Source organism: Equus quagga, chromosome 2, assembly GCF_021613505.1.
Source record: "Equus quagga isolate Etosha38 chromosome 2, UCLA_HA_Equagga_1.0, whole genome shotgun sequence".
NCBI classification, from domain to species: domain Eukaryota; kingdom Metazoa; phylum Chordata; class Mammalia; order Perissodactyla; family Equidae; genus Equus; species Equus quagga.
In genome coordinates this window covers 63,053,633-63,069,364 of record NC_060268.1, presented here as the reverse complement: position 1 = coordinate 63,069,364, position 15,732 = coordinate 63,053,633, and the positions used below count along the sequence as shown (strand labels likewise).

Genomic DNA, 15,732 nt, shown 5'->3' with positions numbered 1-15,732 from the left:
CGAGGGTTTTCAGCCTGACTGCATGAGAAGAAAGAGCTCGCTGTTCTCCACGCCGCATACTGGGGTGCGGGAGAAACACGAGCAGCCGCGCAGCCCCCCCCCCCGCCTGCCCGAGAGGAGAGGGGTTGGAAGCGTTTCTGCTTAGCACGAGGTGGCCACCGTCGGAGGAAATGAAATGGAATGAGGGTGATTTTTCTGCCGGCGCTTGCAGCAGCTAATTGAATTGCGGCTGTGCGCGCATCGCCACCGCGCCTACACGGCTGTGGGGAAGGTTGAGCTGCAGTTCCATTATAACCTCCATTTTTTCTTCAAGGCTTGATAACTCTGCCATTTTAATTTGCTTCAGGCAGAAACTTGGCGGGGAAGGGCTGTCCAGAAACCAGCTTAGGAAAGGAAATTAAGCTCTGCGGCTGGTTCCTGCACCGTTCTCCCCCAAATACCCCCCACCGGCCGTCCATGCCCATTTCCTCCTAGTGACCCTTGCCCTGGAGCCGGCACTGGCCTCCAGGAAAGTGGGGAGACGGGTGGTGAAGGCTCATCCCACTTGTCTTTTGATGCCCTCTTCTTCTGGACGGACATCTCTCTGTGTCCCCACACGGCCTCATCATGCACCTCTGTGCTGCGTGGGGATGTTGATTGACTGGCCTTTTTCTTCCCTCCAGCTGGACACTAAGCCCCTGGAGGGCAGGGACTCTATCTTGCTCATTCCTCCCCTCCTGGTATCCAGCCCAGGCCTGATCCAGGGCAGGTGCTCAGAAAGGGTGGGTGTGTGGTGACGGAGTGAGGGAAGGCAGAGGTGGGGCACTTAGATGGGAGTAAGCCACAAGAGCCCCCCCAGGGGGGCATCAGCTGTGGTATTATTCTCTTGGCACTGAAGTTTGTTTGCTGGTGGGTACCCCAGCCAGTGGCTCTTCCCTCACTGCTTGAATCCTGGTACTGACAGCCACAGAATGCTGTTCCGGGCCACCAAGAACACCGTGAGCCAGCGGGGTCCTCCTTTGTAGGCGGCTCTCTTACCTTCCTAGACAGCTCTGTTCCCAGGCCTGCCTGTGAGCACTTCTCCTGCCTCGGCTTTTGGCCCATCTTCCCTCTTTCCAGGCTTTTTTTTTTTATTTATTTTTTTTTTTGAGGAAGATTAGCCCTGAGCTAACATCTGCCGCCAATCCTGCTCTGTTTGCTGAGGAAGACTGGCCCTGAGCTAACATCCGTGCCCATCTTTGTCTACTTTATATGTGGGATGCCTACCACAGCATGGCTTGCCAAGCAGTGCCATGTCCGCACCCGGGATCCGAACCAGCGAACCCCAGGCCGCCCAAGCCGAACGTGTGCACTTAACCACTGCGCCACCGGGCCAGGCCCTCTTCCCAGGCTTTGAATTCCAAACTCTGCTTGTCCTTACTGGCTTTATAGTTGGAAGGAGAACTCATTAGGCAACTCCCAGCCTGAAAAACTTGGGTTTCCTTCGTGTTGCCTCCTGCTGGGTGACCTTGGGCATGTTTCCCAACCTCTTGGGGCTCCTCCTTTCCCATCCTCACAAAGAGGGTGATTCTGCCTGCTCTTAGCCTTCACTGCACTGCATTTTCTCTTTATAACCCTGGTGTTTCTCTGAAGTTGCAAAGGCCACGCGCTGGCTAGTAGGGCATCCACACACAATGCCAGGTTGCTCATCAATGCTCAGGGGGCCCGGCGGCAGCCAGCATTCTCCTTCCCTGTCAGTCTCCCCACTCTGGCTCAGTGGTTGAAGTATTGCTCATGGTCCCAGTTTGTCAGCTCAGATCCATCTCTCAAGACTCAGTGCAAATTCTGCTTATCCCTTCTGGGAGCAAATATGTGTGGCAGGGATGGGATGGGTGTTGAGGAGATAGACGTGCCGCTGCCCTCATGGAGCGTACAGTCTCGCAGTCAGAAGGCAAATGCCTCATTGTGAGTTATTATCTCATAACAGCGGTACTGCTACAAAAGAGAATTGGGATGCTCCCAGGGCCTCTCTGGGGGACCTGGTCCGGGGAGTTGGCAGGGCTCCCTGGCCAGGCTCCAGGGGAGCTGAGACCTGCAGGACATGCAGGACACCTTGGCTGACCTCTGACTCAGCTGTACTTGGCTGTCTCTGCGTGCGTGGACTGTTCACACTGGATCTCGGTCTTGCTTCCAGAATAACTCGGTGTCACCCTCGGAAAGCCTCCGGGCCAGTGAGAAGCACCGCGGCTCTGCAGACTACAGCATGGAGGCCAAGAAGCGGAAAGCGGAGGAGAAGGACAGCCTGAGCCGATACGTACGGCTGGAAGCGTGGCGGGCTGGGGGCTGGGGAGAGCCGCAGCGCCTGAGCTGTGACTGGAGCCCTCTGCATAGTCAGGGAGTGAGGCAGAGGGGGCAGGACAGACGGCCCCGCTGAGGAGGGTGGGTGGCCTGCAGTGGGAGGGCCATATACACACTGTGAGCACAGAGGCCACAGCCTGAGGGAGTGGACAGGGAGGTTGTCCCAGCCTCCATGGGGTTTGGGGAAAGCTGTGGGCTCCTCCCTCAGACGGGCCAACCACCTCAGCTACCATCACGGCCCTCCCAGAATCCCCACTCTGCTCCCGGGGGGTGGTCCCTGGTGTCCCCACACTCTGACCCTACAGTGTGTCATGGCGTTTGCTCTGGGACAGAGGGAAGAGGGCACTGCGGTGCTGGGACTCGTGGTCTTGAGCCAAGCCCTCTTCAGCCATGCGGCTGCTCCGCGGCTTTGGCCAGTTTGCACACCTGAAGCTTCAGCTGTATTTCTGGGAGACGAGGCTGATCGCCCATCCCAGCAGAGTGGTGGCAATGACAGAATGAGACTGGTGTGCTTACTTGGGAATGATGGTGATGTAAAACCAGCCAGAAAGAGGTGTCTGGTTTCAGAAAGACACAGGGGGCTTAGAAATACTATAGTGGCGTAGGGGCCGGTGTCGGTGAGGCTGCCAGCGGGCATGGGAGCAGAGTGACCCAGAGCTGGGGGGCCGGGCCAGGAAAACAGCCTCAGAGGAAGACCAACTTTGGTGGGGTGGAGTGGAGAGCATGAACTTTGGGGTTTGGCCCAGGTCGGATCCTGGCTGGTGGAAGTAGGGAGTGGTTCGGGCCCAGTCTCAGGTGGGAAGGGCATGGCCTCTTACTGGCTTTTTCCTCCGTTGCAGGACAGTGACGGGGACAAGAGTGACGATCTGGTGGTGGATGTTTCCAATGAGGTGAGGGCAGGCCCCGGCTGTAGGGCAGCTCTCAGTTTGTGGTGGTTGGAGATTGTCCCTCCCCAGGGTGGGAGCTGTGGTGTCGCCACAGCTGCACCAGCATTACTGGCAGCCCAGGGCCACAGTCCCTTGGTGTTGGGTCATCAGCTGGTCAGGAGGAGCAGGGCAGGGCTTTGCTGCATTGTGGCTGGGCATCCGTGGGCCCTAGGGCTTCCTAGGATGGGTCTCCGGAGAGAGACCCCCCAAAGATCCCAGCGTAGGACCAGCTCCTGTTCCCCATGGTCTTTCAGGTCAACTCTGTTCTCCCCACTGCCCCAGGTGGGATCTTGAAGTGGAGGTTGTGAGCCCCTAGGGATCGGCGTCAGCAGGGTAGGAGGAGCTGGCAAGAATCTACATGAGGCCAAGAGGCCAGCAGCCCAGATGGGAGTCCTGAACTTGTGTTTGACCCTGTCGGGCGGGACACTTCCCGCAACCACAGGCCTTAGTGTCCCCATCTGTGGGATGAAGGGGTCAGACTAGATTGTTAAGAACTGGTTGCCCCCCAATCTCTTTCAGCCACACTCCCCCCATCACCCGCGCCCCCCGCCTTCCCATTCCCAGGGCAGGGAAGGCTCTAAGCTAGTTGTTCCTCTTACTGCGTCTCAGCATCACCTGTGTTTTTAGGACCCAGCAACGCCCCGGGTGAGCCCGGCGCACTCCCCTCCTGAAAATGGGCTGGACAAGGCCCGTGGCCTGAAGAAGGATGCCCCCACCAGCCCTGCCTCGGTGGCTTCCTCCAGCAGCACGCCTTCCTCCAAGACCAAAGACCTTGGTCATGTATGTGGGGTCTGCCCTGCCGTCGCTGAGGCTGGGGAGGGTGGGGCTGGAGGAAAGTGGTTCTGGAAGAGGGATTGGAGCCAAGGCGGCACTAATTAGAGGGCAGAGGGGTGAAATAGGAAGAACATGGATGGGGGTTTGGCCTACGTTCAAATCCTGGCTTTGCCACTTACTGCCTGGGCCCTGTGCTAGCTAGCTAGCTTAGAAACCTTAACTATTCTAAGCCTTGATTCCTGCATCTGTAAAATGGAAGCAATTACCACAGTCCCTGCCAAACAAGGTTGGGCAAGAATCGAGGGGCTGTCAGGCAGAAGGGTCAAACTGGAGCTGGCACTGGGCTTCACGTGGTAACCGGCACTGGGCACTGTGGCCAGCTCACAGTGTCCGGCTGGTGGGAGAAAGGAATCTTCATGGCTTCCCTGGGTCTCTGCACCTTCCCTTTTCAGAATGACAAATCCTCCACCCCTGGGCTCAAGTCCAACACACCTACTCCGAGGAACGATGCCCCGACTCCAGGCACCAGCACAACCCCGGGGCTCCGGGCAATGCCAGGCAAGCCCCCAGGCATGGACCCGATAGGTATAATGGGTAGGCACGATGGGGCTGGGTTGACTGGGCTTGAGGGGATGGGTCTGCCCCCAGCCACGGCTGGAACCCCATAGGTGGGCTGAGCACCAGGGAGTGTGTTGGAGGTGGGGCTCTCGCAGGGCCTGCCCCAGGGGGCCTTCATGGTCCGGTCTGAGGAGGAGATGGACGCCTGGTGCTTCAACACTGAGGTCAGGGCTTCCTGGGGCCATGCTGAGCTCAGCGTGTGGAAGGTGCTTCAGACAGGTCAAGACACCCACCGTCTGTGCCTGCCTCTCTTGTTGGTTCTGTGAGCCTCTGAACAACCCCCTTCTCTGGGCCTCTGTGTCCTGCTCTGTAAAAATTGGTGGGCACATCTCAGCACAGCCCTTCTTGGGCTGTAAAGATGGAGATTCCAGTTGGGTGGGTTCAGTTTAAGAGGACTGCCTGGAAGAGGCAGCTTTAGAATGCAGGAAAGATTGCTGCTGGGCGGGGAGGCGGCCTGGTGTCCTGGCTTTGTCCCCAAAGGAGGGGTGGGGCCCACTCCCCTGGATGGCTCCCTGCTGACACCTGCCTCCTCGCAGCCTCGGCCCTGCGCACGCCCATCTCCATCACCAGCTCCTACGCGGCACCCTTCGCCATGATGGGCCACCATGAGATGAACGGCTCCCTGACCAGCCCCAGTGCCTACGCCGGCCTCCACAACATCCCGCCACAGATGAGCGCAGCTGCCGCGGCCGCCGCCGCCGCCTACGGCCGGTCACCAATGGTGAGCTTTGGAGCTGTACGTAGACCTTTTGGCTCCTTTTTGGGGGGACTGGGCAAGGAGTGGGGAGCTGGTGGGGGTTGGGGAGGCACTCCTTGCACACCAGAGGGAACCTTGGGGGTCTCGTGACAGACAGCTGCCCTTGGAGGAGGGTGTTTATTAGAAACAAGTGGCCTTGGCTGAAAGGACACACGCTTAGGGGACAGCGGCCCTGGGTCCCACCCCCTGCTTGCTCGCTGGTCTCCATGTGACCTCACAGAATCCTCTGGGCCACCCCTTTCCATCTGGGAAGTGGGGCTCATCCCTGCCTCCTGGGCTCTGTGGGGAGGGAACCCCAAGATGTATCAGGCACGTTCCACTTAGCGAGGGTTTGGCAGATGGGCTGGTGGTTATACAAGAATTGTCTCTTGTTTGGGTTGACAGAGCAAGGGGGCCTTTTTCAGGAGATAATTTCTCTTTACCTCCTATACCTGGGGTGGCCTCCTCTCCACACGACAGGCCTCCTGGGACACTGGGAACGAAGTGGAGTAGGACCCGCTCTGCCTTGTGGAGCTGGGAAGCCTGGGTGAGGGTGGAGGATACTGGTTCAGAGTTGGGGGTCTGGACTGTTAGCCTGTCTCTGCCACTGTCCCAGGCAAGGCATTTGGCGCCGCCGGGCCTGTGGTGCTCCTGAAACGATGGGTCTTGCTCTGTTTGGCTGTCTCCCGGGTCAGAGGCAGTGGTGCCGAACAGGCAGGACCAGGAAGTGGAGGAGGAGGAGGCGGGGAGGGGATGGATGGCTCGACCCTCACTAAGGGCCAGCCTTGTCTTGCCTACAGGTTGGTTTTGACCCTCACCCCCCAATGCGGGCCACGGGCCTGCCTTCAAGCCTCGCCTCCATTCCTGGCGGGAAACCGTAAGCTTTGGCTATACTTGTATGCTTCTTGGGGAGGGCAGGAGAGAACACAGAACCCCCACCCCACCACCCTGTCCCCGGCCCTGGTGGTCCTCCCCTTGAGGAAGGTGTCTCCTCATCTTAAAGGCTCTCGTAGGCCAGGGTGCAGCCCTGAGAAACGGCTGCCTGGCCACACTCCTGATGGGCCCGGGGCTCTCTCTAAAAGTGGAACTGGAGGGGATTGAGAGTGTGGTCACTGGGCTCCGGGAGAGAAGGAGCACTTCAGACGCTGGTGCCTCCTAACCAAATCACATGGGGCTGCCTGGCCTTGGGGGCTCCTTTGGGTTTCTGCTGGCGCGCACAGTAGCCTGAAGCGGCCGGCAGACCACACTGGCTTACCCCCCGGCTCTGATGTGTACGCCATGGTTCTTTAGTGGGGGCTGACAGATTTCCCTCCCTAATATCACTGGATCCTAAAGGAGGGGGTGGCATTCAAGCTGGGTCCTTTCCAGGGTCAGCACGTTAGGGATCTCATAGATGGTGGGAAGGGGCATTCCAAGATACCTGTGGGGCTGGTGGCCTGACTTGGAGCAAGGATATATAAGTGAGAGCAGAAGTCAAGGTTGGAGTATTAAGCAGTCCTCAGTCTTGTGGAGCCACGCCAAGGAGGTTGGGGTCCTTAGGTTCCCTAAGTACTGGGGACGGGGCCCTGGAGGCAGGGAGGCCAGTCGCAGGGGGATGTGGGTCAAACTGAGCAGGACCTGTGGGAACCGTGAGAGGACGAGGGGCGGCAGAAGTGACGGTTCTTGCTCTTCCAGAGCATATTCTTTCCACGTGAGCGCTGATGGCCAGATGCAGCCCGTGCCCTTCCCCCACGACGCCCTGGCAGGCCCCAACATCCCAAGGCATGCTCGGCAGATCAACACTCTCAGCCACGGGGAGGTGGTGTGTGCCGTGACAATCAGCAACCCCACACGGCACGTCTACACAGGGGGCAAGGGCTGCGTGAAGATCTGGGACATCAGCCAGCCAGGCAGCAAGAGCCCCATCTCCCAGCTGGACTGCCTGGTGAGGATCCCAGGGTTGAGGGCATCTCTTCTAGCTGGCCTAGGAGAGCCCGGGCCAGGGGCAGGGCCCCGTTGAGCTGGCCTGGCTCGGCCGCATATTGGCTGGGCTACTGGTGGGGAGCTGGCCACCCTCTCCGAGCCCTGTTTTTGCCATCTGCAGGTGGGGGTGATACCGACTTCCTGGGGTTCGTGAAGAAATTTGTGGTTGTGGAGGGTGGTGAATGAGCAATGGGGCCAACCTGGCAGCTGCTGTGTGTGAGGGCAGGCTGTGAGCAGTGGTGTAGAGGGTGCCTGGTCTCATTGGACGTGGCTCTGCTGGTCCCCAGGAGGGGAGGTGGGCGGCATTCAGCGCTGCTCCTTCTCCCTCCAGAACAGGGACAACTACATCCGCTCCTGCAAGCTGCTCCCTGATGGGCGCACGCTCATCGTGGGCGGCGAGGCCAGCACGCTCACCATCTGGGACCTCGCCTCGCCCACGCCCCGCATCAAGGCCGAGCTGACATCCTCAGCTCCTGCCTGCTACGCCCTGGCCATCAGCCCCGACGCCAAAGTCTGCTTCTCCTGCTGCAGTGATGGGAACATTGCAGTGTGGGACCTGCACAACCAGACCCTGGTCAGGTGAGGCGGAAGGAGGGTGTGGGAGTGCCTTGTCCTCGGGAAGGTTGTGCTGACCACGCCTGGCAGCGTTGCTGTGACTGTGGGGTGGCCAAAGCAGTGCAGGTGAGGGGCACCCAGGTGAAGGGACAGCTTGGCCTGCCTTGTGTGAGGGGGAGCTGTGTGCCACATGCTTGGCGTGGGCAGAGGAGGGAAAGCTCCTTGGCTCGGGAGCTTGCACGGTTCAGGGAGCTGGAGCTGGAGCAGATCTGGGAGGGTGACATTCAGATGAGTGGGGACAAGCGCTGAGGAGGGTGGAGAACTGAGGAAGATGGGCGTGGAGACTGGAATAGAGGAGCAGTATCCTTGGACGCAAAGCTGCTGGGTTTGACTCCTGCCTCTGCTGTGACCTTGTGCAGTCACTTAGCCCCTGTGTCTCAGTTTTTCCTGTGGGAACGGGATCGGGAGGCACCGTCCTCAGAGTCAGGCTGCGGTGCAGAGGCTGTGGTGCCTGGCCGAGTCAGCTCTCAGGACACTTCGCCATCTTCATTAGTCATATTACCGTTTGGCTTGTTTATGGCCTCAGTCCCGCAGCTCATGCAGGGCGAGGAGAATGGGTTAAAATGCCGGCTGAGGAGGCACGGAGTATGGGGCAAAGGAGGTCCCCTGTTAGGCGCCCATCCCCCGGGCCTGCCCTGGGCTCAACCCTTGAGTGGAGTGGGCAAGGGCCCGGGCCTGGCTCAGCTGCAAGCTCACCAACAGACCCTGGATGCATGGGGCACCCCCTTCTGTTTCCTCAGTTTCCTCTCCAGCTTAGAGGCAGAGCTGGCCTGCCCCTGGGACAGCTGCCAGCTTGGCAGGCAGTGGGTCCCTGCTTACCTCTCCTCCACATTTGGCCTTCCTAGGCAGTTCCAGGGCCACACAGATGGGGCCAGCTGCATAGACATCTCCCACGACGGCACCAAGCTGTGGACCGGAGGCCTGGACAACACTGTGCGCTCCTGGGACCTGCGGGAGGGCCGGCAACTGCAGCAGCACGACTTCACCTCCCAGGTGTGTGGTCCGAGATCTCCTCCCCTCCCTGCCCCTCCCCTCTCCCAGAGCGCCTGTTCCCTTCCCTCCCGGGGTCCAAGTGGCCGGGTCAGGAGACAAAGGGGCCCCCACAAGTGTCCATAGCAAATGGACCTGAGACCAACCTGAGCCATGTGGGAGGGCTTCCTGGAGGAAGCAGCAGTGGAATAGATTCGACAGGGCCTTGGAGTTAGACGCACTTGACCTGACTGCTCACATCTGTTTCCCAGCTCCCCTCCTCTGGGGCACTGTGGCCTCAGTTTTCTCATTCGTGGGTGGGAGTAATAGGAGCTGCCTCAGAGGTCTGGCGTGAGCTCCTGAAATGGCCCCCTAAAAGCCTCAGCCATAAATAACCCTGGCTCCTAGAAAGCATTCTGTAAGGGCTAGCTATTACTATGTTTTATTGTTTTTCTCACTCATTTTAATATTTTAATCTTACATATTTAATACTTCAGTGTTGCATTTACCCACTTTTTTTCTTGAGGAAGGGCAAAAGTCACAAAGATGGAGAGAGTGACTTTGAAAGTAAAATGTCTGTGCCATCTCTGAGTTATCTGTACCACCTCTGAGTTCGAATCCTGGCTCCCCCTTACTTTCTAGAGTCAGGAACCTCTCTGAGCCTCCACTTCCTCACCTGTAAAATGGGGGTGAAAAGTGACATCCCACCCCCTGGGCTGTTGGTCTGAGGGAGGGGGCGGTGGGGAGGTCCTGAGCCCTCAGGGTCCCTGAGCAGGGCCTTTGAGGAGCCTGGAGCTCTGGAGGGCAGAGGGTGCTGAGCTCAGTCTGTACTGCCCCCTGCAGATCTTCTCGCTGGGTTACTGCCCCACCGGGGAGTGGCTGGCCGTGGGCATGGAGAGCAGCAACGTGGAGGTGCTGCACCACACCAAGCCCGACAAGTACCAGCTGCACCTGCACGAGAGCTGCGTGCTCTCCCTCAAGTTTGCCTACTGCGGTGAGCCTCAGGGACGGGGAGTTGGGCAGCCTGGCCTGCTCTCTGTACAGATGAGGGGCCCAAAGCTTCCAGAAGGAGCAGAGCCCCAAGTGAGCCGGGTCCCTAGACCGGGCCTCCTGACCCCCACCAGTGTCCCCCCTCATCTTTGTGCCTCGCGTGCAGAGACTGCCACAGGGTACCAAGCGCGCGACTGTCCTTGCTGGCCTGGGGCAAAGGAACAGGACTCCCAGCCCTGAGGGCAGTTCCTCCGGGGTGGAGCTTACTGGCTTTGACAGCCGATAGCCCTGGGCTGGAACATCTGCTCCTCCACTGACTGGCTAGGCGGCCTTGGGCACATCTCATCCTCGCTGAACCCCGTGGGTCTTGCTGTGTGGACCAGGAATAGCACGGTGCCCGCCTGTGGCTTTGGGGAGGGTTGGAGCCTGGGCACGGGCAGAGCCGTGGCAGAGCAAGGGCACCCACCGACCACAGTCTTCAGCTGGTCACCAGACTCTTGGCTTCACCATTTCCAGTCCTTCCTGCTATCTTCCAGTAGGAGAATTGAGAAGGGCCAGTCCACCTTAGTGGCTTTCAAGAGTCTTTTGAGGAAGTGTCCTTGCTGCGATTAACTGCAAATCCTACCTTTTTCCATCCTCGTCCCATGCACCCCTCCCCCTTGATTGCACGGCAAGGCATTCTCTGGGTGTTCACGTGTCTCTCATGTGTCTCGCTTACAAAATGCCTCTCACTAGCAGAGACTGGCTCTGCACTGATGATCGGTCCTCACCGCGTTTCCATGGCAGTCGGCCATGTCTGGGATGGGTCTTGCTTTCATGGCAGCAGGGCACAATCTGACGGCCTCCTTTGCCTCCCGCCTGCAGGCAAGTGGTTTGTGAGCACTGGGAAAGATAACCTTCTCAATGCCTGGAGGACACCATACGGAGCCAGCATATTCCAGGTACCGCCCACCATCCCAGAGCCCCGCTCCGTTCCGCCCGGAGTCAGGGTCTGTCCGTGGTGATGGGGGCTGGGAGAGCAGGAGGCAGAGCAACACCTGCCCCGGCCCCTCGAGGCCACCACCTGATGGAGGTCCCAGATGCGTTCTCCAGAGACAGGACTTGGCCACGTCAGTGGGACACATACCCTGCTGCTAATGGCATCCGACCCCTGAGGGCCAGGGCCTTTAAGCAGGAGCCCTTGGAGGATTCCTAGAGCAAGGAAAACGCTCCTGGCCCCAGCCCTTGTGCTGGGCGTGCGCAGGAGGCGCGCTGGCAGTTGAGCGTAACCAAGCAGCTTTTTCTCAGAGCAGTGTTACCTGATATTCAAGTCAGTTCGTATTTCATCTCAACACTTTGATGCAAGGAGAGAGGTGGGGCAGGAGAAAAAGGGTCCAGAACAAGATGGGAGAGAGGGAAGGGGCTTTTTCAGGACCTGGGGTCTCTCTTACACACACTTCTTCACTCATACACACGCACACACAATCGCTCTCTCACTCTGACAGCCAACAAATCACTTTCCGGACCCGTGCTGGAAATGTCCAGTGTCCAGAGTGTCACACACATAACTTTCGGAGTCTCTCTGGTCACACTGGATGCTTCAAAACTCTGGTGCGAATCCTCTTCTTAGCTCCCCAGGCTGAGGATCCGGCCTGCTGACTCCTGCCCCAGCTCAGAAATGTTTCCTCCTGTTTGTAGCTCCGAAGAGAAGCTCGTGCTAAAGAGTTCTGTTTGATCCTTACAATTTCCCTAAGGTCCACCTTGGACCCTGGGGATGAGCTTTTCCTCATGGAGGAGCCGTGGGGAGGTCAGCCCCAATGGGGAGGCCTCTCTGGGCTGCGTGTGCCGGCCTCGCTGTGTGTGCTCGAGGTCGCGTGTGCTCGAGGTCGCGTGTGCCCAAGGTCGGAGCCCCAGGGCGGGTAGAGGGCAGTTTAATTCCGAGAACGTCAAAACGGTATCAACTACTGAGAAAGTGATTCCTATCTTTTTTTCTCCCCGCACCCTCCTGCCTCTTGTCTGCCTCCTCCAGTCTAAGGAATCCTCGTCTGTCTTGAGTTGTGACATTTCGGCGGATGACAAATATATTGTAACAGGCTCTGGTGACAAGAAGGCCACGGTTTATGAGGTCATCTACTAAACAAGGACTCTAACAGGGCTGTCAAACTCTGGGAGAAACAGACTCGGCTGTGACAGGGAGACCCCGGCGAGGGGCCCCGAGGATGGCGGACAGGCGCGAGCAGCCGAGCGTTCCGGGCTGCGCTCTGGCAGGCGGGGAGGGCGCGTGCCCCGTCACCGCCTGGACTCCTGGGCATGGATCGATGTGTCTCACAGACTCCGATGGATTTCTCTCCTCCTCCTCCCCCTTCACAATCCTGGCAGATGCTACAAATAGATTTATTTGGAGGCTCGTGGCTCCAGCTCCCCACAGACACCCTCATGAATCTATGTCTGTCCCTCCCTTTTCTTTTGACCTGTGCCCCTGCCCAGGGTCGGGGACACTGGAGTGGACCACGTGTTTGTGCTGGGGGAGGGGGGACCTCATTTTCCTGATTGTGCAGCGCACAAGATTTGTGAAAAATGTAAATAACAGACTCCTATCTCGGACTGATCAGTGGGGGAGGAGGCCCCTTCCCACCGGAAACGCTAGCCGTGTGTTCGCCTGCTGTATTTGTAATCCACTCGTGGTGGTGGCCTTTTTTTTTTTTTTTTTTTTTTAAACAGAAGTTCCCATCTGGGAAGGGGAGGTAGGGAGGGGGTGGAAGGGAGAAAATCTTGGGGTGGAGGAAGGGAGCTGCAGCTGGTCACCAGGCTGACCATAGGTTCCCCCTGGAGTGAGTGTGGTCCATCTCCGGGGACTTGGGGGCTTGGGTGGGACAAGTGCCAGGATCGAGCGCCATGCAGACTGCGCTTGAGACGGGGGCCAGCCTGGGCCTACAGCAACAGAAATGGTCAGGTTCCTCCATGGCCTCCTGTGCGCTGCCTCTTGCCCTCCCTCCTTGCCCTCTCTCAGGTGTCTGACCCTCTCTCTCCGTCTCTCTCTCTCCTCCTGGCCTCGGGCGGTCTCTCTCTGTGGTGCACACTTGGTTATTGTGATGAGATGGAAGTCCCCAGGAACTCCATCTCCGGCCCTTCTCAATCTTCAGACACAACCTAAAAAGGACAAAAGTTAGAGGAAAGCATAGCAACTCAGCTCAGGGAGCTACCAGAGAAAAATAGCAACTGATGTGGGTGCTTTTTTCTTTTTAATTTGAATAAAAAGAATTAGAAGTGATGTCCTTTCATAAAATGCCTTCTCCCCCTTTCCTGCCTATGCCCCGTCCTCTCTCCCCAGAGAGGAAAAGTATATTAACCTGCAGGGTTGTGGGTCTGAAAGGATCACCCCCACCTGCCCCCTGGGCTGGCAGCGGGGTCCAAGGGCACGTGGGTGGGGGTGGGGCACACATCTAGCGCACTGTGGTGACTTCTTGCCACTTTCAGTCTCTCTTGAGCCCAGACAGGTTACAGGTAGAATATTGTCTTCTGCGGGTGCCACTTTTTGGTACCAAAATGTTCTGAGGTATTAGGATTTGGGTAGGGTTTTTTTCCTTTTGGTCTTTCGTTTTCTTCTTTTAAGGAAAAGCTGAAGGCCGTCGTGAGTCCTGGTGGTGGGCTCTCCGAGGATGTAGCATATGGAAGATAATTTTTATACTGCATTTTTATGGATTATTTTATAATGTGTGGTTCTGTCTAGTGAGAAGGAAGAAGGGGCCCCAGTGAAAACAGCCGTCTTCGGGGACGCAGAGGCCACCGACTGGCAAGGCGCCCTGTACCTTTCTGAGCGGGGTGGGGGGGTGTCTAGAGTCCCCCTCTCTCTGGGTCTCGGATGTTCATCTGCCACCTCTTGTTAAGGCTCCAGCCACAAGGGAGGGGGAGGGTAGAAGAAAGTTGATTCCTGAAGAAAAAAGAAAATGAAAAGTCATTGTAATGAGCTGTTTTTATATTTTTAAAAGTTACTATTTAAAGGTTGGTTTGATTGTTGTGTTTTAATTGCCTCCTCCCCCCACCCATTTTGGCAGTCCTCCCCAAGAAGAAAGCCGGGGCCACTGTCGCCCTCATGTCCTGGCTCTCGGGCGATTTCCTTTGTCATCCGTAAACATGAGCTCCTCTCATTTCAAAGCACTTTGCGTGCTGCCCCCAGCCCCTAAAAAGTCTGACTGCGTGAGAGTGAAGGGGACCCTCCCAACGCTGGCTGCACCGCCTCTGTAGTCTCGGCACCGGGGAGGGAGGGGTGGGTTTCCTCGGGGCAGACAGACAGGGCAAAGTTCCCAGAGCGGAGGGCCGCTGGTTATCACCAAAGTCTTGTACAGCTGTCAAGTGCAAAACTTTTTGGAAAAAAATGAAATGTGATGAACTTCAAGTGAAATTGCAAAACGTCTGAACGCTGGGGCCCTGAAGACCTGCGTCATTTTTTTAAGCTTAGCAAGTTTAGCTGTTGGGGGTGCCCTTGATCTCCAGGTCACAAAGGCTGTTTTTGAAGGCTACCAGAGGAGGGGTTTGCGGAAGGGGCAGGACAAGCAGTGCGGGCCTGGCCCCCAGAGAGGCAGGCTGGGCCTGGCGGGCTTCCCAGCTCCTGGATTTCTTGTACCCATTAGCAAAATATCTCCAGAACTAGGGCCTAACATGGCATCCAACTCCTTATTTTGTCACACTCGTCATAAATCAGCACAATCGCCTGCTGTTATTTTATACAAGAAGAGGAATTTAACGTTTGCAAAAAGGACAATCAGAATAAAGCGCAGTCTTTATTCTAAGCCGGGAAGGACAGCGGGACTGCATGCACAGAGGGGTCCTTTACCTGGAGAGGGGCTGTCCTCAGGCCTATAGAGGAGAGGCCGCCAGCAGGTAGAAGGCTGGCCTGAGGCTGCAGCTTAGCCGACAGCTTTGTCTTGTGCTCGTGGCATGGACTTGGGTGGAACGTCACCCCTTTGGACCACGCTTTTCTTGTTTGTCCAGGTCTGCACATTGCAGCAGAGGGCGTGAGGGCCAGATGGTAGGCTCTGGCCAGGAAATTCTGTGTGTGCCCAGGACTTGCCTGGGGATTGCCCATCGGTGCCAAGATAGGGTTGGAGTTGAGGCCGTCAGGCCCCAGGGGGTGAAAATATCCCTCAGTAAACGCTCCAGTCTTGTCCCACTGGGAGTGAAGGCCAGTGTTCTTGCCATTTCTGAGAAGGAGAGGCAATCTCCGAAAGGCTGTTATGCCAAGATGTCCTCGGTACAGTCAAGGATAGAGAGAGGACCACGATCCAGTCCCAGCCCTAGAAGCTCGCAGTGGAGGGTGAGGAGACACAGTACAGCCCCTTCGTTGGACCTGTGTCAGTGATGTTGGGGACACATCCTCCAGTACCAGCTGTGAGCGCCTCCACTCCTGCCTGTTCTCACTGCCACTGTCCTTAGACCAGCTCACTAAGCCTCTCCACACTGATGCTCACACTGTGCGTGCTTGCTCCTCTCTGCCTCGTCCCCAACCCCGCTCCCTTCTAACCGCTTCCACTCAGCTTGTTAGAAATCAGAAGCCCAGCCCCCGCTCAGTCCTGTGGAAGCCCAGTCTGCATTTTAATGATCTGCAGGTGATTCCTCTGCACTTGCATGCTTGTGAGCCGCTCTTCTAGTCCACAGGGAGGGACCCACTCATGGTAAACATTCCACCTCCCATCCTTCATTCCCCGAGGCTGCCCCTGTCTCCTCTACAGGCTGACTGAAGCCTTGACACCATTTCTCTAGCATTTTTAAAAGTCACTCCCTAACTATTCTTTTTCTGCAAAAATTCAGGCTCATACCAATCATAGCATTTGCAACGTCTCACCTCAC

General features: G+C 57.4%; 1 protein-coding gene across 8 annotated transcripts in view; it reads left to right on the top strand.

Annotated features, from left to right (window-relative positions):
- Positions 1-13,890, top strand: part of LOC124234712 (transducin-like enhancer protein 3) — a 48,756-nt gene extending 34,866 nt beyond the window's left edge. For 2 of the 8 annotated variants that reach the window (XM_046652091.1, XM_046652087.1), the window contains exons 9-20: positions 2,153-2,272; positions 3,156-3,206; positions 3,870-4,022; positions 4,469-4,601; positions 5,171-5,355; positions 6,171-6,247; positions 7,045-7,294; positions 7,664-7,911; positions 8,793-8,940; positions 9,760-9,910; positions 10,771-10,847; positions 11,915-13,890. In XM_046652091.1, coding sequence (XP_046508047.1) covers positions 2,153-2,272; positions 3,156-3,206; positions 3,870-4,022; positions 4,469-4,601; positions 5,171-5,355; positions 6,171-6,247; positions 7,045-7,294; positions 7,664-7,911; positions 8,793-8,940; positions 9,760-9,910; positions 10,771-10,847; positions 11,915-12,022 — 1,701 coding nt within the window. In that variant the 3' untranslated portion in view covers positions 12,023-13,890. Of the gene's footprint in view, positions 1-2,152; positions 2,273-3,155; positions 3,207-3,869; positions 4,023-4,468; positions 4,611-5,170; positions 5,371-6,170; positions 6,248-7,044; positions 7,295-7,663; positions 7,912-8,792; positions 8,941-9,759; positions 9,911-10,770; positions 10,848-11,914 lie in introns of all 8 variants that reach the window. The other 6 variants (XM_046652089.1, XM_046652085.1, XM_046652090.1 and 3 more) reach the window with 3 other exon arrangements.
- Positions 13,891-15,732: the final 1,842 nt, after the last annotated feature.